The sequence below is a fragment of the Embiotoca jacksoni genome, unplaced genomic scaffold, assembly GCF_022577435.1.
Source record: "Embiotoca jacksoni isolate LCO1_2020_lvr unplaced genomic scaffold, fEmbJac1.0.p SCAF_4, whole genome shotgun sequence".
Classification (NCBI taxonomy): Eukaryota; Metazoa; Chordata; class Actinopteri; family Embiotocidae; genus Embiotoca; species Embiotoca jacksoni.
The window spans coordinates 18,213,689-18,236,110 of NW_027185392.1; the positions used below are offsets into that span (position 1 = coordinate 18,213,689).

Below are 22,422 nucleotides of genomic sequence, written 5' to 3' on the forward strand. Positions count from 1 at the left end.
AACAGATGAGCAGTTCTCCAAACTGCCCAACGCTTATGTTATTCTGCATTATAATTCATCCTGTTTGAAATATGCCTTTGACTGGACTTTAAACTGAGAAACAACCTAACCCTTACTGTGTCCTAAATTTAGACAATGCTGAGAGATGTCAGTGTTTCCCACAGGCTGAGAACTTAGTTGTGGGTTGTGAGTAGCAAAGCACCTATTCGATGTTCATGTAGAGTCAAGTAGTTTAGAGGGGGATTGTTTAACCCAGGTTATTTTCTGTTGCTATAATTTGCAGATATCCCCTAAACACCTCATATGCAAGGTGTCACGAGCTATGCGCACAGCGACGCCTCTTCACATCACTGAGACAGGTGTGCAAGCAAAAATGTATTAGTTTGAAAATAGTAACACACGGCTTTCTAATGTAAGATTTACCGAAGGCGAAACAGAGGGATTTCATCTATTTATACAGGCCACTAAAGTCATCAGTTGTCAGTGTGTTTACACCGAGGTTGCTCCTTCAGTCTGTCTTGATGAGTTACTTGGCACGAAAGCAAACAAAACGTGCCACAGTTGCCGTTTCCCACCAACGAGTATTGTTGCACCGACAGAAGTAGAAACCCGTCTTTCTTTCCGCAACGTCGTAGGTTTCTCTTGTGGCCTTTTTTTCTCGAGTACCAGTAAGAGACTGGGAGAGCATCTTGTAGTGCATTCATCTTCCCCTCATGTATTTCAGTGAAATCAATCAAATCCGATAGGCCCTTACTGGCCCATTTGGGCCTGTGAACTCTCAATGCATGAACTTTTACTCGGTCTTAAAGTGGAGAGAGATCAAAAGTTGTGGCTGTCAAAGTCGACTGAAGCTGTTGTTCTCTTATCGTGTTGCAAACAAGGTACTTAGCCACAAATAGTTTGTGGAAAAATACTGTTAATAATGTATTAATGTTATGTTAAAGTGGCTGTGATGCCTGAATTATTTGGAGAGGGAAAGTGTGCAGAAAAGGTTTTTGTGTATGAGCCTATGTGCATGTGTGTAATTTATATTTTTAGCTCACCCCTAGGTGAGAGGGCTGATTAGCATCAGTGATTAGGTATTTATGAGGCTCTGCTAATCAGCGAGATAAACACCTTAGCTGTGTCAGGGAGTGACTTATTTGAATACTTTTCTTCCTGAAGTTTCAAGGAGAGGGAGGCACGGCTTGCATGTTACATTAACATTACTTTTACTATTTAAAGGTTCAGATAAACTCGGTCTAAAAGTTTATTGCTAGTGTTTTTTTTTTTTTTACACAAACGGTGATTAGGTTGCTGCAGACACGAGAAATAGCACATTTTGTTTTTAGAAAAATATTGTTTTATTTTGATCATACTGTCACGGTGGTCATAGACATGCTCAAGTGAAGCAATACATTTGTCATATATCATCTGGATGGTGACCTCAACATTGAGGTTCATGTTGTTCTACTTTGTACCCGAGAAACTGGAGTTGAGCAACGTTAGTTAAGTCGGACCAGTTAAAAAAAACAAGAGAAAGGTATTGTAGACAAAGAAGTCTTCCAAGTGATGCGTCTCTGTAAATAATCTCCCAGAGCAGATGCACTGCTGGGCTTACACACCACTGATATTGATTAGCTCATTAACAAATAAACAAACGCATGCACACAGAGCAGAGCTCTCCACAGCAGTCACTAAAAACATCTCCATGTTCTCTATGGACTGACTTTTTTTTTTTTCCTTCCCTGCTTTGCTCTCTCTACCTCTTCCTTCGATTCGGTGATACTCTCTCCCCTCATTTCTCTTCCTAATGAAAGGAAAAGATAGAATCTCAGAGGCTCCTCATTAAAACATATTCCCAATTAACTGTCAACCCTCTCACCAGAGAGTGATGGAGGGAAAGGCAAATATAGAGAGAAATGGTGGACTGCAGGTGATACGTAGACATAGCACAAGCAATAAAAAAGTTTTTTTTTTGTAAAAGCTAAATATTTTGTTTGTGTGTGTTGAGAGTGGGTGAAGGAAGAGGACGGTGAATAAAGTACAGTTTATGAACACTGTTGAGTCTTTAATGACCTGTCTCTGTTTTATCAGCCACTTGGGAATGATTAACGCCACACAAATGTGTGTTTGCTTATGAGCGTGTGTGTGCCTGTAGGACAGATTGTAAGCCACTGCTTGAATGGTTATGTTATTTGTCTATTACAGCTTAATTTTAAACTAACTTTGAAGCACAGCTTGACTGTTGGGGTAGCTGATAGCTACAGCGTTTAGGAGCTCATTCAGTGGAGCTCAGCTGGGCCGGTGGCCAAAAAAGTTCTTGGTGTCACTCTTTGTCACCCAGTAATGTCTCACGCAGTGATAAGCCTGTTATCTTTTCCTCTCTCGTCTCAGACCAATCACATTTAATGACACAGCGTGAGACCGTTTTATGTGTCAGACTGTGTGGCAGCAACTTAAAATGATGAGGACCAATAAAGGTTTTGTATTTTACTTTTTAACCATTTTTATTGATCAGATAATAAAGTGGAAAGAACAAGCTCATTTTCAAAGGAATGGTAGTTTCAGCTCATTTATTGCCCACAACAAAACTATTGAAAGCACCCAGTAGGGTGTAAAAATATCAATATGAGCTGATTTTTAAAAGGGAAGACAGATTGCAGTCCTTTTTCATAATTAAGGTTATTCTTACATTTTGACTATCTTTTGTCATATAACTGCCAAAATATGGATGTGCCAATACGTCCTCCCATCCTTTTGGAGTACAAATACTTAACAATAGTGAAGAATTTCTACAATTACAATCACCGTAAACAGTGCAGTGACTTTGACAACTTCTGCTTTAGCTTGGCTGAGGCATGATCGCTGAAAGTGCTTTGCTTGTAGTACAACTCCCTGCAGAGGTAAATCCTCATCAGTCAACTGCGCAGTTAAACTGGTGAGAGACATTGGGCAGACGGTGCTCGTCCAAATATCAGTAGTGAAGCTGAATACCAAAAGCTCGTGCAACCCGCCTCAAATGTGCTTTTGGCAAGACAGCTTCTGTGATTTAGGGACTTACTTCTGTTACTTTAACTGCGTGCAGATTGGATCTGGATATTTTCTCGCTTCTCCAGCGTTTGACTACAAAGGTTGTTGCTGTCTCCGGTTGATCGCATTAACAAACTCCTTGAACTCTGTGTTGTGTTGGATCTTGGATTGATTGGATTGGAGGTTTTATCAAATTGCTTGTGTTAAATAAGCTATATTCATTCCTTTTGACAATTTTAGCAGAACTACCTTGTGGTGTGTTTTACTTGTAATTTTGTAGGTTGTTATAATTTTTTTTTTTAACTGTTACCACTGTCAATTTCCTTGATGGGATGGTCAATGTTTTTGTTTTTTTTCTGATTCTGATCTTTCACCTGACAACATTTCTCCTCCTCTGCCTACCTGCTCAACCAGCATGTGTTTAACGTAATGTTACTATAAAGTAGCGTCGAGTGGTCTTTTCAGTGAAAGTATACAGTTCTGAGTAGTACAAGTGCATGAGCACAGCATGGGACCCAACACTGATGTCAGTGCCACAAAACGACTGTATGGCCTGTACCAACCAAGCTTTGAAATCCAAGCCAGTAAAGAAGACAATACCACTGAGGGCAGTTCGGGCTCGGCTTCAAAAAACATCTGGCTCTAATAGACTGCATTTCAAAAAACACCAACTTCTCTCATGGAAGTCAGCGATTTATTTCCACTAGTCATTATGATGTCATTAGCTACACTCACTCATTATGATCATTGTGATTGTGGTCAATTTACAAATAATTCCATGATTAATTAGATACTAGGGTTCAAAGAGAGGTATTTTTGGAGTGGGGTGACTGGTTTGATTGACATGCCTGGATTAAGTGATTGACCAGCTGTTTGAGTGAAGCAGGCCCGGAGGATCAGTCAGCAGTGGACGCGGGTCACATGCCCAGTGTTATGATTCACTCATGATATAATACATGTTCCTTTGTCGTCATCTGTCAGTAGAGGCGAAACGTTTTCCATCGACAGTTTTGCCGTTTGTTTGCTTGTTTTTGGTCTTTGTTCAGTCAACTTCAATGACAACTTTTTTTTCCTAAGTAACTATTTATTTCTGTAATGTTTCCCAAGTTTAATGAGATTTACACCAATCAGACACAACAACAAAACCACTGATAGGTAAGGCATCAAGTATAATACAACAGCTCAGCAACCAATCACAAAGATAATGTTAAATGGTCTGTACTTGTATAGCGCTTCATCACCTTTCGGCCTCAAAGCGCTTTAACATGGTTTTCCCATTCACACACTAATGAGACAGATCACCATGCAAGGTGCTGCCATCAGGAGCACATTCACACAGTGAACTAACTGAACTTATTGGGCATGTGGACAGGAGGAGCTGGGGATCGAACCACCAACCTTCCGATTAGTGTGCAACCCACTCTACCACTGAGCTACAGCCTCCCTAATTTTCAGCCTGATTGAGAGATAGAGAGGTGATCCTTATAATTTGTCAACCTAAATCATTTAAATAGCGGGACAAAATATTAGGAACACCTCTCGGAATAACCATTTGAATAAACCAACGCCTCTCAATTAAACTAAATAACAACTGAACATTATGATCCTTGTGAAGAGAGGATTTATTGCTGGGTTGTTCTATTAACTAAATGCTTCACTTGTCATTGGTTTTAATGTAATGACTGATCCGGGATATACAATTTAAGCGTTAAGTAGAATGCATCTTGTCCATTAGCTATTATACCAATGATGCAGTTATACACATTAGCCCCCCCGCCCCCTCTTCCTGTATTTGGGAGGTCCTGGCTGCAACCAGGGAAAATGGGCTTTAATGTGGCTCCTATGCAAAACAGTAAGTTAATCATCACACATTGCTAGAGCAGTCATGCAAAGTAATCTTTAAAATTGTTTGTTTAAAAAGCCATAGTTGAATTATTTAATGCATAATGAGTCAACAATCAAGATGACTAATAACTTAAAAATGAAACTCTGAGTTAACAGATTTTTAGTTACAACCGGTTCATTAGGACTGACTGTGCCACTTCCAAAAAATGCCCTCCTCAGTTTTCAGTAAATAAGTCCAGTTTATTGCGGAATTAATTTGCCACATTTCGATGATCAGACTTCTTCCATGAATACTGTACCATTTGTACTCATTCTGGCAAGAGAATTTAACTGTGGAGGCTGTGCCACTGTAGTGAACCTATTTTATTTTTTTTTAGCTGAATCTGGTCAAATAAGGTCATGATGCAGACTAAAGACCGATGTAGTTTATACAGAACATCTTTTAAGATCTTGTTGAGCCACTCTTAGTGAGTTTTTTTGGTAAATGTTTACGTGGGTTGTACGCTCAAATAATTGGCTGTTTGGAGTACATTATCTCTTCTGTTCCTTTTGTACATTGCTTTTAGTCATCTAAAATGCCTGTGTGCGTGCACATGCATGAACTCTTGTTCATGTGTGAAAGACGGAGCAATAAAAATGAATATGAAAGTAAAGAGGATAAGTGAGTGGGTGTTTGAAATATTTTGGGAAAAGAGAGAAGGCTTGCTGGGACTGAATTTCACTTTGCTCACTGACTGAAACAAAACTCTTACTAATGTATCGCTGATAGCTATGAAGATAAACATGAGCACAGCACTAATAAACAGTAAACAAAAAGGCGGATGGGAATACAAGAGTGAATAAATTAACTGCAGTGGATGTGACTTTATGTACTTAAACCTTCAGAGAGAAATCTTAGAGTTAAAATCCCAGAGAAAGAGGAGAATGTTGACTCGGATATCTCCTGACAGTTTCCTGTCCTGTTCGCCCTCAGGGTGTGTGTGTGTGTGTGTGTGTGTGTGTGTGTGTGTGTGTGTGTGTGTGTGTGTACCCATTTGTGTGCCTGCTCTTGCCGGCGTCACTAGCTCCTCTGGTTGATGTTCGTAACATATGTCTGCTGTCTCCATGGTAACGTGATACATCCCAACCACACACAAGTCCACCTGAAGTCATGAATATGAGAGCTTCTCTGGCTCTGTCACGGACTCACGGTGGTTCACACACCAGTGTTGTCTCATATAAATATCTATTACTTAAACCAGTCACTCGCATGATTTTAATGGGACTTTTCCTTTATAATTTAGAAGAAAAAAAAAATCATCCAGTTTGAATATCTGCTTACATGTGCACATGTACATGTCATTGATGGGTTGGTTGGGCTTTGTGCTAAAGAGTGAACAAGAATACCTAAACCACATGTAGTTGATGCATATTTGTTGGTTAGGCCATAGACTCTATATAAAAGTAGACGTAGCTTCCAGGTCTGAAAAGTGAGGCCACTGTGTAAGTGCAGTACCCCAGATGGCAGCTAGGGGTTGGTCCCAAAAAGGGACATCTTTTTTGTTCACTATTCATATCTACTCAAGGGCAGCTGATGAAGTTACATTAGTCACTTACACCCTAATCTCTGACTAAATGCTTAGTGGTTTAGTTGCATCGTGGGTAATGTAGGCCCTAGATATTGAATGTGTAGTTTAAGAGAGACATTTTCTCTGTTTTCCGCTGCATCGGTTTTTGTTCTTCTTTGTTCTTTTTTTTTTTTTAACTTTCCTCTGTGACTCTCAGTGTTACAGGAACGCAATGCAAATGTGTTGGACCACTCTTTTAAGCTCTCGCCACTTTCTCTTCAGTCAGTGAAGATAAGAGAAATGCTAAGAGTGCACTTCAGTTTGAGCCTAAAAGTTTCATGCTGTAAATGTTCTGTGGGCTGCTGTTCTACAGTAAAAGGTCACCTAACTTATGTACTTCCTCTAAGTATTTGTGATGGTCACTATTATAACTTACCTACCTACCCACCCACCCAAAAACCATCACTGTATAATGTAAAGTTTTTCTTTTGATTATTTCTTTTGGTATTTTATGCCTTTATTTGACAGTAACAGTGAACACAGAAAGAAAATGTAGGCTACCTGGTAATTATATTGTGGCTCATGCAATTTATGAATTGCACTCCTTAAAATTGCATTTTCAAAATAAACAATTAATTTTGGACCTAATGTCCGTCATGGTTTACATTGATTCCACATCCATCAATCTCCATAAACTGTATGAATGAGCCAGAGGAGCTTTTAGTAACCTAAACCAAAAATACTGGGGCAGTGTCGCCACACTAAGAACTTCAATGCTCATTGTCCTTGAGCTAAATGTTGATACAGTGAAACTTAACATGATACACAAGAGTTTTATGTAATACTTCCACAAAATGCATGAATAAATGGTCCAAGGTCTGGACATTTTGCTGTGTATGTACGATAAAAGAGAGATGCATTAGTTAAGCGATTCCAACAAGCTGCATTAGAAATGTACCTAAAACAACATCTGCTGCAGTAAATATATCCAGGTAACAAAATATAATCTGGAAAACTCACCTGTTGCTGAACTACTCAAAATTCCAACAACAAAATGTTGTTTTGAGTCCTATCTGAAATGCATACTGCATATAACGCCTCGCACTAGGTGATAGCTCAGATAAATTCCCTTTCTCTTCCTCACTGGCAATTCATCGTTCAGAATTTGAATGGAGGATGACGCTGCCCCGTGGAGGTCTCTCTAGAGTCAGACCTCTTTGAAACTACACAGAGTCATGATTCATACCATCGTCTAACAAGCTGATGGTCTGTTTATCACAAAGGCTATCCGAGTTTTCCATTGTCACAAATGTATTTGCATTTGTTCAAAAGCAAACATTCAAATCAGGAAATAAGTATGCCGAAATTATAGTTATAAACCAACAGGGCAGGATTTACCTGTTATTGGAGATCAGATGAAATCAAAAACAACCAAAATAAAACAAAAAAATCATACTTTTTTTTTTTTTTATTAAATTTGAATTTAATTGAGTTGCATCTGAAGTTTTATGGTGCCTTCCATTAACAACTGTAACTAACTACATGTTTTATGTATTTATGCTTCTGAGAATCAGATTAATCACAGTTGTTCAGTTAAGGTGTTTATTTTACCATGCAGCAACTTGATTTTTGAGATGTATGTAATCATTAGTTATTTATTACTCGGACACATGAACAGCGCTTTAAAATTAGTAAACAAAAAGCTGATTTGAAATATAAATTATGGATAGAATTGTCCCTGATTTAATTATTTTTAGTTCGGAGCTCGACGTCATCTTCTTCTCTTTCTGCCTGTCTTTCTCCGACATCCTCCCGACTCCATGAAAAATGCCAAAATCTGCATTTAAATTGAAAGCTATTCATCTGCATACTTCTGATTATTCAATTAATTTGCCTTCTGTTTGTTCACCCCCCACCAATCAGCAGCTCTGCCATCCAGTGGAATTTTTCATTGTTGATGAGGCTGCTGTTGGTGGGAGAGCCGTGTGTGTGCGCGTGAGCACTGTGTGTGTGTGTGTGTGTGTGTGTGTGTGTGTGTGTGTGTGTGTGTGGATCGGTGGAGATGGGTGAAGGAGAAACCTGAAAAGTGGCAAAGGTGTAAATGAGAACAGAATTAATGAAATTCACTGCGCTTTCGTCGCCACTGTTCGATGAGCTGGATCGAGATCTGCGCAGCAGAGGGAGGAAAGACGGAGACAGAGACGGACGGAGGAGGAAAGTCTCCTCATTAGCAGTGGAGAGCAGAGACAGAGGTCAAGTGATCTGTGAACTGCATGTCAGCACCTCAATATAGAGCCATCTGTCACATCCACACAGGCACACACGGTCCGAAGCCTTGACTTTAACACCGCAGTTGCAAAACAAACGCGCTTTTGTTCTCGTGGGTGGTGAAATCATCTTTAAGCATTTGATGCAGAAAGAACTTGAGAAATTGGAACTGCAGAGGAGTCGTGATTAATCATTTTCTTACCACCACATAACTTGTCTCTAAACTTTCAAACAGCTGTGCCAGTCACAGTGTAAGATAATAGAAACCCGCTCGTCAGTTGGAAATGAGAAAGCCGAGAGCTCCGCTAAATAAAAAAAAATACAAATTACGTGTCGTTTTGTTCACTGGCAGGAAAATGAAAAAACAACAAAAAAAAAAAAACAGGATTCAAAGAGCAGAAGTTTCCTCTTTAAAGTTGAATTAAGGTCTCCGGAGGTGTCATCTAGTCGTGTTCTTTTTTTTAAATTTTGTAGCACAATAATCCACTTAATATTTTTTTAATGAAAGCTGCAATAAATTAGTACTATTAAAGGGAGAAAAGCGAAAACTGATTTGAAATTATGGCGGATACAATTACATGCAACATTAATGTTACTGCTGCCGAAACTGCAAGTGAGTAAATAATTTATTCCAATCATTTGATGGAATCATTCAGCAGCAGCTCTTTTATGACTATTTGAACAAGTTTTTTTTTTTTTTTTTTTTGAAGGATGACATTTTTGTTGACTCAACACTATTAAGTTTAATGAAAGCTGCCACAATCCACCTGCATCACATCATATATATTCAGAATATATTGAACCACTTAAATATTTAACACCACTTTAGCAGGATAAGTTGGAAAAAAGGCAGACATGGCTGTTGCCTCCGGTAACCCTGAGAGTTTTTGATGAGTAGAGGGTATCAGACAGGAAAGAAGGGTGGGAGAGTTAAAGGAAGAGAGCCGGAGAAAGGAGTTACATCAGGCTTCAGCCACAAAACGGTGTTCATCTTTTTTCCCCCAATTTGCTTATTTTGAAATTACAAATGCTCTTAGTCATAATTCTTGAATTCATCACATGTTCATCAAGTAGTTACTTTGCACCTGGTTAGCAACTCATTAAATAGTCCGTTTAGGAGACACCTGTTCTCAGAGACATTTAAGAAAAAACTTTTCCAAAATCCAACAACAACAACAACAACAACAACAACAACAGTTCCATGTTATGTTTGTGCACCTCCCATGCACGAACTAAATATAGGAGCAAGGCTCGTTTCAAGGTCCGGAGAGTGGCGGCCTTTTTCCTTTCAGCTTCACTTTTCTTCACTGTAATTAGGGTCTGAAAACCCTGTTAGCAAAAATGTTCCCTCAATCACTCTGAGGGCCGGAACAATCTGCAACCAGTGTGGGTGGCTAAATGCGATGATGGTGAACTCAATAAAAAAAATAAAAAAAAATTCTAGATACAGTTGCATCAGCAGTATTTGTTGGCCCATAATGGATTGGTTAAAGGTTGCTACAATAGCCTCAAAATGAACCCGAGTGCTACGCCCATTAGGGTGCAACACCTCGAAGGATGATCCTCCTATCCAGTATATTCATGCTACAAATCTGGTAATTAAGCAATATTACACGAGAGGGTGTGCTTTAACGTATTGTTATTATTATTATTATTATTATTATTATTATTGGCATGGCAGTGATGCTGTCAGGACCAAGGCGCCTTATCATCAAAATGTTTTCATATTGTGGGGCAATTCGCTGTCAAAATATAAAACATTTTGTGCGTGCAATCTCCGTCTCAACGGCACTGCATGGGGGTATGACTAAGAACTGGAAAACAATCAGTCGCATCATTAGACTCTGATGTAACGTATGCCATGTTTGCCCGACTACCCGTAGTTACGGTACGGCCGCTCTGAGCAACACAGAAGGACCAACACAGCCATGATGTTGCTAAATGGTTCACATTTAGTAGTCCTCTAACAAGTACAAACAACGTTATGTTGAATAATATATTCAGTTGCGGGTTTGTTGTTTTTTTACTCTGACCCCATCTGCACTGCGAGAGAAGCATGATTGTCATTCAGGCAGTATGCAACTCGTTGGTTGGATGAGGTCACTATAAAGCCCCGCCCTGCATCTCAAAGCCAGGAATTATTGATTTCCTTTAATTGGATAGACAAATGAAAAGATGAATGGGATAGCACTTCTCCTCTCCATTGTTGAGATCTGTCCTTCTGAGATTTTGTGCTTCGTTCGATTTTTGCCACTTATCTTGAGGAAACAAACAGAAGTTTTCCTTTCGTTCTGTTTTTCTTGCTGGATGAGGTTGGTGTCACCTTGCTGGAGAAACGTGTGATATTTACCTTAACGTCACCCTGCATTTTCTCTGCATCTCCCTCCCTCTGCTGAATGAGGGAAATCCGCCTGTTTTCAAACATAAACGGCACCTTGTTGTTTTCATAAAGGTCAGATACTGTTTAAAACACTTTTAAGGGAAGTGTGAATATGCAAATAAGCATTGATAAGGTCAGTATTTGAATAAAGCTGATTTATATTAAAAAAAAGATCTCCCTTGACCTTTTATTAAGTTCTTTTGAAATTTTCCCTGCGCAAGGAAAAGGAATTGTGAAAATAAATCCGACAAGTGTTGGTGAACTCCACTGGGTCACGTTTCGTTAAAGTATGCTTCTCTTTTAGCCATCAAAAATGGATTTTTCTCCTATGATTGCATTTTCTTAGCACAACTCTCAGATAATGCATGATGTGTAATTATAATCCTCCACTGTTACTGGTTAGTTTGGCCTTATCGGTGGCAACGAGCAGCAATGACTCATCCACTCCATCTGTAGGCCAGTGCGAGATGTTTTACCGTATGTGAAGAGGATCATATACCAGCGCCAAGTGCTGCAGTAGTCAGATTGGCCAATAAAAGTACCGCCGAGTTTACAGCCGTTTAGGTACGAGGCCTCGTGAAACAGAACAAGCATGCTAATGTCATTAATTTGCACATTACATCAATTTACACATTCTTTGTAGCAACTGTCAATCTTTGTCTGCCGTGCGTTTTGCCCTCACGACAATTATGTTCAGAATTTTATCCGACTGTTCCATCTTTTTTTTTTCTTCTTCTTCTTCCACTTAAGCTCTTAATACCTCCGCTTTGCCTAGAGAGTACCAGCACAATCTACTTTAATTTAAGAAATATCACCACCCCCGCTTTAGTTTTCCGCTGCTCCGATAAAGAGAAACGGCACATTTAGCCGCGATCAAAAAAAAAAGAAGAAAGAAAAGCTGCTGGTGACGGAACACTCTTGTTTAGTGGCGTAAGTGTTTGTCTTTTTACGGATAACTGGCTGAGTGTCGACATTGCCAGGAGGAGAAACATTCTTTAAACCGTCTCCTACATCGCTGCCATAACAATAACGGTTATTGTAGACTTTTCCCTGCGATGTAAGACCGGCTGGCTGCAACGGGTAGAAAAGCTTAAAGTGGACACATTGAAAAGGAAACAGACGGCGTCATTACAAACATCGTTGTGAAGAAACCCCTGGAAATGTCTAAAACTCAAGATAGCGGACACAATGTGTGTTAGTGGGTGGATCGACTGCTCCCGTTGCATGTGAACGACGCACAGTGCCATGATGTGCACGGAGCAGGAAAAAGCTATTCCAGGCTTTGTGCTTCGTGAATGAATCACTAACATTCACATCTACAGGACATTTAACACGAGGGTTACACGGGTCTTTTTGAAAAAGATATGATTTTAGCCATTTTACGGCCCCTGGCTGTGCCTCTAGACCAGGGGTGTCAAACATACGGCCCGCGGGCCGGATCCGGCCCGCCAGGAGGTCCAGCTCGGCCCGCTGTATGACTTTGCTGAGTGTGAAAATTACAGAAAGACATAAATTGCATTTCTATGAGAACATGGAGGTTTATGAGTACTAGTGTTTTGTAATTTTTTTTTTTTAATCGATCCAGTAATTGCTTCAAAAACAGTGTAAATGCGACGTCTGCTCCGGAGGCAGCAGCGCTCGCTGCTGGGAATCTGCAGAGGAGAGCCCAGGCAGATAAACAGTGCGCTGATGTCTTGAGTTTTTGCTCTTTATGTTTCTAGTTTATTGTAGAAAGACCTTAAAATAGGGTTTATCATCCAGAAACCTTCACCAATGATTTAAACGTAGAGAAATATTGTCGTTATGTATGCGTTATTATTCTATGGTTTTACTGGTCTGGCCCACTTGAGATCAAAGTGGGCAGTATGTGGCCCCTTAACTAAAGTGAGTTTGACACCCCTGATCTAGACTGACCACAACGAACACCGCTGTCGTCAGACTGGCACATCTGAACAACCGTTGGAGACGTGGATGGACACTCATAACTTCCGCTGACTTTTTCTCCCGTCACATCTAAATTCCACTTTTAACGACAGTGTGGAGTTATTAGCTGCTGTCCTGGCTCTTTAAATTGTACTGCAATGTCTGTCGGCCAGTCGGCCCACTACTGCGATCCGCACTGAAATCAACTTCAGCTGTTGGATGATTTACCATTCAAGTTCCCCAGAGGACGAGTCCTGATGACTTTGGTGAAATTCAATTTGATTGAATTTTGAAATTCAAGTTGCCCAGGATTTGGGTTTATGAATAAATGTTTGCAAAATGAATGACATTCCCGTCAGCCCCGGCTGTAATGTATCTTGACTCCTAATTAGCAAATGTTAGTGTCACAGAAGAAGACATTGTCAGTGTGAGCATGCTGACGCTCTGACGTTAGCCTACAGCTCGTGGCACCACTGTGCCCGAGTGCCGCCTCAACGAGCCCGTAGCGTGGCTGCAAACTTTCAGCCTGGAAATGAACAGATACGTTGAAACCGAAGCTCATAAGCCTCGAATACGTCAACGTTTTTAAAATGCCTGAACAGTTGAATACACGCAAGGCCTCAGTCTTGAGCTAAGGCTACCTACTTTTGATGCACTGAGAACTAAGTACAGATAAATATTTCAAAAGCACCGTGTGCTTATTTGAATCAAGAGTTTCTTTCCAAGAAAATCCTTCTTAAATCGGAAGTTCTGTCGTGTCACCGTGGCATCGGGGAATTTTCCCTCCTCCGTCCACGTCCTTGTTTCAATTTATTGGTCTTTCATGGTGACTTTCTTACTCTACCTCAGACCCAGAAAACAGCTGCTTCAGTTTTATGCCTTGTGTGTGTTTGTGTTTGTCTGCATGCACATTTGGCCTCTTAAAATCCAAATGCTAAACCTGTTGAGGCCAGGCATTACGCATCCTGGGTGATCGGATCACAAATGACCAGCTCTAATAAATACGGCAGCCCGCACCTGCCATCAAACTGCGTCTCGAGGGTCCAATTCGGATCTCACTTTACCGCTCGACATGCAAATGAACAGGTACATTATGTAAATAAGCGCGCGATGGACCCGGGAGACGAGTCACAGCAACAGATATTTAACGCAATGAGACGTCTTTTGCTCACTGCAGCCTCATTTTAGTGCGGTTAGAAAACAATCCGTGATGTATTTCTGAACGTCTGAACGCAGCTGACTACCGGTTCTCGGTCGGCCGGGCTGGCGGAAGTGAACCTCCTTGTCGTGTCGGGGGGCACGAGTCGCCAGACAATGAGTCTGTTCTCTTGCTTTTCCTTTCCAACTGGCCGTGGGAGTCCTCGCAGTCCTCGGCTCCAGCGGGCCTCCAAAAACCGGTCCGCCGTGTCTCGCGCGCACCCACTCGTGCACCCGGTCTGTTCCGAGGACAAACTTTGGCAGAAGGTGTTGCAGACACCGAGATCTCCATGGCAACTGGTTGCAGTGTTTCCCACCGATAAGCGCGTTCCACGTTGCCGGCGCTCCGGCAGCTTCACGAGCCGCCGCGCGCGTGTTTTGAGAGCGCGTGCCGTCGACGAGAGTTGCAGCCCGAGGATATGGTTTTCGCTTTCAGACAGCCGCACAGGGAAAGTGAAACACCGGGGACCGTCAGGGAAACGGTGTCACAAGAAGCAGAAGAAGCAGGCATTAGAAAGATGGTGTGATTATAAACGACACGGCCCAGCTGCGGTGTCCGGGCCGGCGTGGTCACGATTAGATTAGATTGAAATCGAGGCCAAATGTCCAGATTAATGTTGGAGGAGGTGACCAGAACCACGTCGCTGTGAGGCGTCCGCAGGTAAAACCCGTGCTAATTACAACAAACATGTTCTGCCGCCGCGCTGTAAATCAGCTACATGCGTCTGTGTGATGTTGTTCTCGGTATTAAGTGTGTCTTCTTCACTTTGGTGCCCCGCAGGATGAATACTAAGGACTCAATTAAAGTTGGTCACTAAGATATATGAAGAGATGTGCAGAGAAGTCCATAGTAGTCATACTTCAATTTAGGAAACAGATTATTGGAGAAGCTTTAAATTTTGGGCTGCATAATATCTCTCCCATCTATTTATACAAGAGGAAGCAACTTCTTTTTTTTTTTTTTTTTTTTTAATAAAACAATTGTCTTGCATTGAAAACTTTTATATAATGACCCAATTAAAGACAGCAAAACACATTTAATCTGGAGAACACCAGCACAAATAGGCGTAACGGTGGTCTCGTAGTGTAAGGCGCTTACCGCATAACCGCAACGAATCCGGCCAGAGGCTTTTGTTGCATGTTATCCTCTCCCTCGTTAATTTCCTGTCTCCATCTTTTTGATATGGAAAAAGGAAAAATTACCCCCCCCACTCAAAAAAAAAAAAAAAAAAAACGTGAAAAAAGAAAAGTTACTGTCACCAAGGTTATTAGACTTATTAGTAGGTCTGATGAAATGAATGTTGGTAAAGAGCAACATACTGTTCTAGCATTACAACTCAAACACCCCCACTTCAAATATATATATCAAAACAAATGCCTTTAAACACACTGCTCCCCAGAGTAACTTTCACACTTCTGACTGTTGAAATCTTTACAGGAGCGTTATTGCCGACATCACACTTTGCAGTATAAAACAACACCACAGATGTGTATCTTGGTTAAGAGTTCAGAAGTACTTGATTTTCTCCGGGAAAAAAAAAAGAAGCAAAGAATAAAAGTGAAGCGCTCATCTTTTATTAAGCCAAGCAATAAAGTAACTGCAGTTATACTTTTTCTTATTCATGAAGGGGGATTTATTGTTAATGTTCTCTAATAAGACGATGAGAGCCTCATTCAAAATGAAGTGAAATGTCTCTGAGCGGCCAGCTGGCTTTAACTACAAACTAAAGTTGGTGCCTTCTTGTACATTTTTGCTAAAGGACAACATTGAAACGCCAAAGTCATTCTATCTGCGTCTCTTCAGTACTTTCCACACTGCATTTAGCCTCGGGTAAGCACTGTGCAGTCAGCTAGCGAATGCCATTAGTTCAGGTATCCTCTCCTCTCAGCCGTTAGAGATTTGTGACTGTTCGCGACAAAGTGAACAGCCGAGTTCACCTCAGCTTGTTCGTGTGAGAGGAAGCTCGCTAATTAGTTTATCAAGTAAGATTTCCAACATAATGACACACTGCCTTTAAATTTCCTGAGTTTAAGTAGGATCAGTTCATGACATCATGCAGTTTATGTTTCTTAATGTTGTTTAGCTCCAGATCACACCTTGGTGAGTGAACATTTAACAGAGTTGACCGTTCAAGTAAAAGTGTCCACATGGGGAATACTGTCGTGCTGCGTTAAATCTTTCTCCCTTCATTTTCCTCCCTTTCCTTCTTTTTGACTTGTGGCTTCATAAGCCCTCTCGTGATACTTGTCAAATAAAAGAATCCGTGTGTCTTGACGCACAGTGACACAGGACATTTCTCAGATGTCTCTATATCTCGCCGGTGTGTCATGAGACTCGGCTCCTCACTACCTTCCTCCCTCCCTGCAATGCTTTAATTACTTTATCCCTCGTTTCCCTCATCCCTTTCTCCTTCACTCCATCGCCCCGAGCTGCTCCTCATTCCTTTTAATTAATCCACACAGATTTAGACACCTTCACCCTGCTGTGAATGCATACACACACACACACACACACACACGCACACACACACACACACACACACACACACACACACACACACACACGTACATACGTAGACACTTGACGATTCCCAGCGGACAAAAACAACTTGAAGTGATCTTGCTTCACTTTGAAAGTTTTTTTTGTTTTTTTTCTCTGGAAATGGATGCAGTAGGAAACCGTCTAACTGTTCGATTCTGTGTATTGTCTTTCGATTCAGGGCTCCAAGGGAAGCATGCAACTCATGGAAACCGAGTTCTCCAAAACTCTGGGAGAGATGGTGGCCCTTCATTTGCATCACCAGAAGAGCATCCCGGCGTTCCTCTCCGCGGTGACCCTCGACCTCTTCAGCCGACAAACCACAATCTGAAGTAATTCGACACCACCTCAGACACGGGTGTACAAATTTAAGAGCGTAGCTTTTTCTTTAACTCTTTTTCTTTGCCCTTTTCTCCCCTTTCTCATCATATATTCAGTAAGTGTCCCGGTATTTCTCAACAGCTCTGACATATGACTAGTGCAGTGAGTGCCGTGTTGTGGAGGATGAACACCTTGTTTGACAGAATTCTTGCATCTTCCATTCAGCTGGCTAAGAAAGCAACGCGGTGCTCCTATTTGTACACTGAATATTTCATCAATAAAACCCAGACATTTTTTTTTTTTTTTTTTTTTTACATAACACAGTCAGTGAAAATGACACACAAAAGCCACTTATATTTGCATTTAGAGCATGTCTTTTCAAAGTGGAATTTTGAAATACACGTCCCACCAAGTTTAACACCTGCTGTGAGGAGCAAAAGAAACGTTTGTGTGGCTCTCTGGATCTTTTTATCCTGACGTCTGCGTCCTCTCCAGAGGCCCCACACAGATGGTTTTATTCAGATGTGATACTGTGATAAAGAAATAATGTCTAATACGCTATTGTTTTTTAGTTATGCCATCTTATTTTGTAATTAGCTCGGTTAAATATTTTACTAATCATTACGTACTTGAGGTGAAGATGAAATGTATTCTGTTAGCTCTCCTTTTTAAAAAAAAAAGAAAAAGTGACAACTTAATCACTGACTGTTTTAAATCACAAATTGAATCAAATGTTAGCAGACATTGGTGGGTCATGAAGTTGGAACATAAATAAGAAAACACATGCAAAACACCAGGAAAGCTCGTTGAAACTGGAAATGAATTCACGGTTTGTAATTTTTATAGCACAGAAAAGACGCCCTCGGCTTTGAATTTGATTTTCATGAGCTGTGCATTATTCCTTTTATACATTTAGTTAATGACCGTGCCTGGCTGTCTGCGCGCGAGTACGTACAGAAGACAACTGAAATTTCTCGTGGCAATAAAGCGAAATGGCAGAAATAAACATGGGGTGAAGAGGGAAGCAAGGGAGCAATCCAATAAAAGTGAGAAACAAAAGGAAGTGAGCCGAGAATAAAGCCACTTATCACAGCAACAATATAAGAGCTCCAGCTGGTGCGGCCATATGTCTCATGAGAAAACATATTTTCCCGTACAGTACATGCCACATACTGTCCTTGTTTTTGTTTTGTTTGGGTTTTTTTCTTTTGTTTTTCCACACACTCCTTCATTTTCATTACACAGCACATCTCCTGCAGCTCTCACCTGGAGGTCATATTTTAGAGGGCTTCACAAAACAACACAAATATATCACGCAACATTCTCTCTCTGTGGTGTGTTATGTGCTGAGGTGTTTTCATGTTGTCTGCTGCCATTAAAATTAAAATGATTGTACCTCCTTTCTGTTTTGAATTTGAAATGCAAATGGTAATCAATAAATCATGCGTGACCGACTGTTGAACGTTATACTTGACTTGAAAGAGTGTTCATTTTTTTATTTTTTTTTAGCAACATCCAACTGTAGTAAGTCATCTGCTCGACCTCCAACCGGAGAGCGACCCTATGGACAGTTTATTTGACACGAGGCAATGTGACCCCGGGTGCTGTGGGGTACTGTGGGGTACTGTGGGGTGCCGTTACAGCCGAGGCAACTCAAAGACCTCTATGGACCCGTGGTCATGCAACAGCAGCTTCACCGGGATGAGCGACGCGGGGGCAGTGGAACTAGCGCTCGAACGAATGGTGGCCGTGCTCGTACCCATGGGTCTGACTGATTTGCCTCACACCACGTCCAGATTGACACCGTGTCAACACAGAAGGTGCGAGCAGCATGTTAGCGGAGCAGCGGCGGCAGCTCCGGTGCTCCTTTCTAGACCAGGGAAATCCTTCCTCGTGTTATTTTCAAACCGCTCCGCCTGCGTTGGACTGTCTAATAAGCCTTCACACTAATGGATATGTTTTCCAAACTGGACATCCCGGATCTTACTTGATTTTGTTATGGATAAGCATCACACCCCCTGACGCAGCAACACAGAGCTCCCTTTTGTCTGAATGCTCACCACATGGGGTGGGCTGGTCTGGATCTGGAACCACATGAGGTGGGCCGGTCTGGATCTGGAACCACATGGGGTGGGCTGGTCTGGATCTGGAACCACATGGGGTGGGCTGGTCTAGATCTGGAACCACATGGGGTGGGCAGGTCTAGATCTGGAACCACATGGGGTGGGCTGGTCTAGATCTGGAACCACATGGGGTGATCTTGTTGAAAGCTGCCGGTAGATTAAGTTGCGGTCAGGAGATCTTCGGTCAGACTGGGCAGCAATAACAGAGTGCTGGATACTGACGGTGAAGGAATCCAAAGATGTCAATCCAAAGAACAGGCTTCTGGGTGTCATGAGCAGAGGAAATCTAAAGAGTTCAGAAAAACCGAGGCTGCTGTGACCGCTGAAGCACAAACTCGGTCGTGAGGAGCGTTCAAAGAATTCGCGACTTCAGTTTCGGCAGCGGAGAATGGCTGACCTCCTTCAGGGATATTGTTGAATGATTGAAGAAACATTTGGAGGTATTGTTGGACTGGGACAGCACTCCCTCTGAGGTGTGCTGGAACATTTATTACTTTCATTCTTTTCTTATCCCAGCGAGACCATCGGGACTCCTTGTGGTGTTATTGTGATTAGACAAAGGCCGTTTGCTGCAGGCAAAACACGAATCCGTGTTTATATTGACATCTTTTTGTGAAGTTTTTGCTTTTAGTCAATTGAATCCACGGCCAGCTCTATTTCACCAGTAAGATTTAAGTGATGCACGAGCACTAAAATAACAGCAGAAACACCCTTTTCAGTACTCGATGAAGACAGTTCTTTCCACATCATTAGTATAATGTTACCGTCTTGAAATATGTGCATAGAAGAGAGAAAAAGGAGCAAAGCGGTAATCTTCTCGATATGCTTATGTGGCTGTAATTTTATGCTGTTTGACTTCTGCCTCCAGAGAAAAAACCGTGAGACGTCCATTCAGTTTTCATGCAGGTTATTTCCATTTCTGTCTCCTCCAACCTGTTAAACTGCCATTTTTTTTCCCTATTCCTGCCCCCAATACTCTTTGCTGTTCCTGCTTCTTTCCACTCTTTTATTCATGTCTTTATCTTTATTTCATCATCCCATCATCTCGGATTCAAAAACAATTAGTACACCCCCTGATATCTCATTAACTATAAATGAAGTGGTAGAATGAGGTTGAAAATGCCAAAGCGGAGCTTTATAACACATACATCAGATTTCACACACACACACACAAACATGCCACTCCTCACTTAAGCAGTAAACAATCCATTTTGAAAGACGTGTTTTTAAAAAATGTGCAGCAGAAATCAGAGCAGCACTAAATCTTTAAAGTCAATTCTTGTGCATGATTAATTTATACAAAAATATTGGAGTGGCATTTCAAATTCCTCTTTCAGCTTTTTTTACCCTTTTACCACAGAGAAATATTGATAAGCAAGACCTGCTCAGAAGAGACATCCCACTGCAGAGGAGATTCTCAGCTGGAAACCAGAGGGGCTCATGGGACAGCAAAAGAAAAGAAAAAAAAGGACCTGTCACTCCTGTCTTTCATCTCTCATCTCTCGTTCCTTCCCGTCTATACCTTCCCCACTAAACTCTCTCCATCTGCCGGTTTTCACTTGCACAGGAAGCTCTAGCTCTGTATTGTTCCCTCTGAAATGAGTCTGTCTCATGTCTCTCCCTCCGGTGTCCTGCTTTCTCCCTCTCTCTCAAGTCCCAGCAGAGAGAGACAGAGCAGCTGTCTTGCTTTAGTTCAGATCTGACTTTCTTTTCTTTGGGTTCCCCCTCAGAGTAGAAACAGCGTGATCTCCTGTATTTGCTGAGGTGTGTGTGTGTGTGTGTGTGTGTGTGTGTGTGTGTGTTCGGTGGGACGGCAGTGAAAGTTCTCTGCTATGTAACATTTTTGGCAGCTGAATTCAGTCCAATATTTATCTGTAATTGCCGTGGAGAGAGTAGCTGATGCAGGACTATCCCTACTTATTGTAACCTGTTTATTTGTTTTTTTATTTTTTTGGCAAGGATTTGGCCAAGATTTCAAGCTGTAATGACTCTAGGTATGAAGTTAGATCTAAAACTGCAGCCAAATCGCAGAAAAAAAGGGAAAGTTTATCAGGGCAGGAAACATGAGATGTCAGACAATCAAAGAATTCCAACAAACCCTCAAGTTAGCAGAACTGACGGGGCACAGAAAGCCCAAGGACAACGTTAAAATGATTTCCTAAACGTTGATCCTCAGACTTTTAGGTCCAACTCTTGACATACTGGGTTTGTTGCAGATGTGTGCACTGCTATCTTGTGAAATGAGTAAATATTTCTGACATTAGAGTGGAATCTCTATCGGTAATAATACCATTTCAATAAGGAGAGATTAGTAACAACCAGTTATTGAAGAAAAATCAGTTTGAGTAATCGATGTTGGGTATTTGACTCCAACTATAAAAGGCCGCTCCGTAGAGCGATGTCCCAAATAGATGAAGGAGATAGAACACAAACCCTGGAGCCGGGACGCTGAAGGTGATAGACCCAGCAATTTATCCTGGGATGGACTCCTCAGATTTATCACAGGAACTATAATAGAATAGCTCCATCACTGAATACACCTGAACTTCTCTTTCCATTTTTGCTGAGAATTTTCCATAGAAAACTTTGAACAGCTTTCAAGATTGATTTCCTACCTCCCACACAGCATTTGCTGTTCGCAGGCATACATGCATACATACATACTTGAGATTGGTAATCCATGACACTGAACACGTTCATGCTTCTGTCGGTATGTTCGCTTTGTCGGTAATGCAGCAGGAAGTAAAGACTTCTCCGAAAGCCGTTTTGTGGCTTCAACAATCAAGATTTAATAATCCATTTTTAAAAAGCTATACATTGATAAGCAGCAGAATGCAGTCTGAAAATCACACAAAAGGAAACAACAATGAGCAAACACAATCTGTACAAAGTCAAATATTCTTTTGTAGCAGATACATCTTGACTTTGAAATGTTGAGATATCGGTGCGAGATTCAAAGCACCAACAAAGAAAATGAAAAAAAATTGTTTTGTGCTCCTTCCTCACGGACGTAACAGAACTTTGACTGAACCTAAACGTAAGAAACTACTTCAAAGTGATGGATTGCTCAACTCAACCACACTTCAAGGTTTTCCAATTTGATTTGTTATGTTTTTTTTTTTCTGGCATGAACTGAATGATTGAGAATCAATCTATAAACTCGAAGTATTTTGAAAATGATTGCCATCATGTATGTTTTTCAATAAAGTCAACCGAACAGCCTCTCGAGGGGAGGAAGCAAAAGCTGCAGGGCTGAGTACTGAACTT

At 41.2% G+C, this 22,422-nt stretch overlaps 1 protein-coding gene across 4 annotated transcripts in view; it reads left to right on the forward strand.

The window, feature by feature from the left end:
- Window positions 1–22,397, forward strand: part of mad1l1 (mitotic arrest deficient 1 like 1) — a 62,180-nt gene extending 39,783 nt beyond the window's left edge. For 2 of the 4 annotated variants that reach the window (XM_069168324.1, XM_069168325.1), the window contains exon 18: window positions 16,893–18,499. In XM_069168324.1, coding sequence (XP_069024425.1) covers window positions 16,893–17,042 — 150 coding nt within the window. In that variant the 3' untranslated portion in view covers window positions 17,043–18,499. Of the gene's footprint in view, window positions 1–16,892; window positions 18,500–18,541; window positions 19,160–20,515 lie in introns of those variants that run through there. The other 2 variants (XM_069168327.1, XM_069168326.1) reach the window with 2 other exon arrangements.
- Window positions 22,398–22,422: the final 25 nt, after the last annotated feature.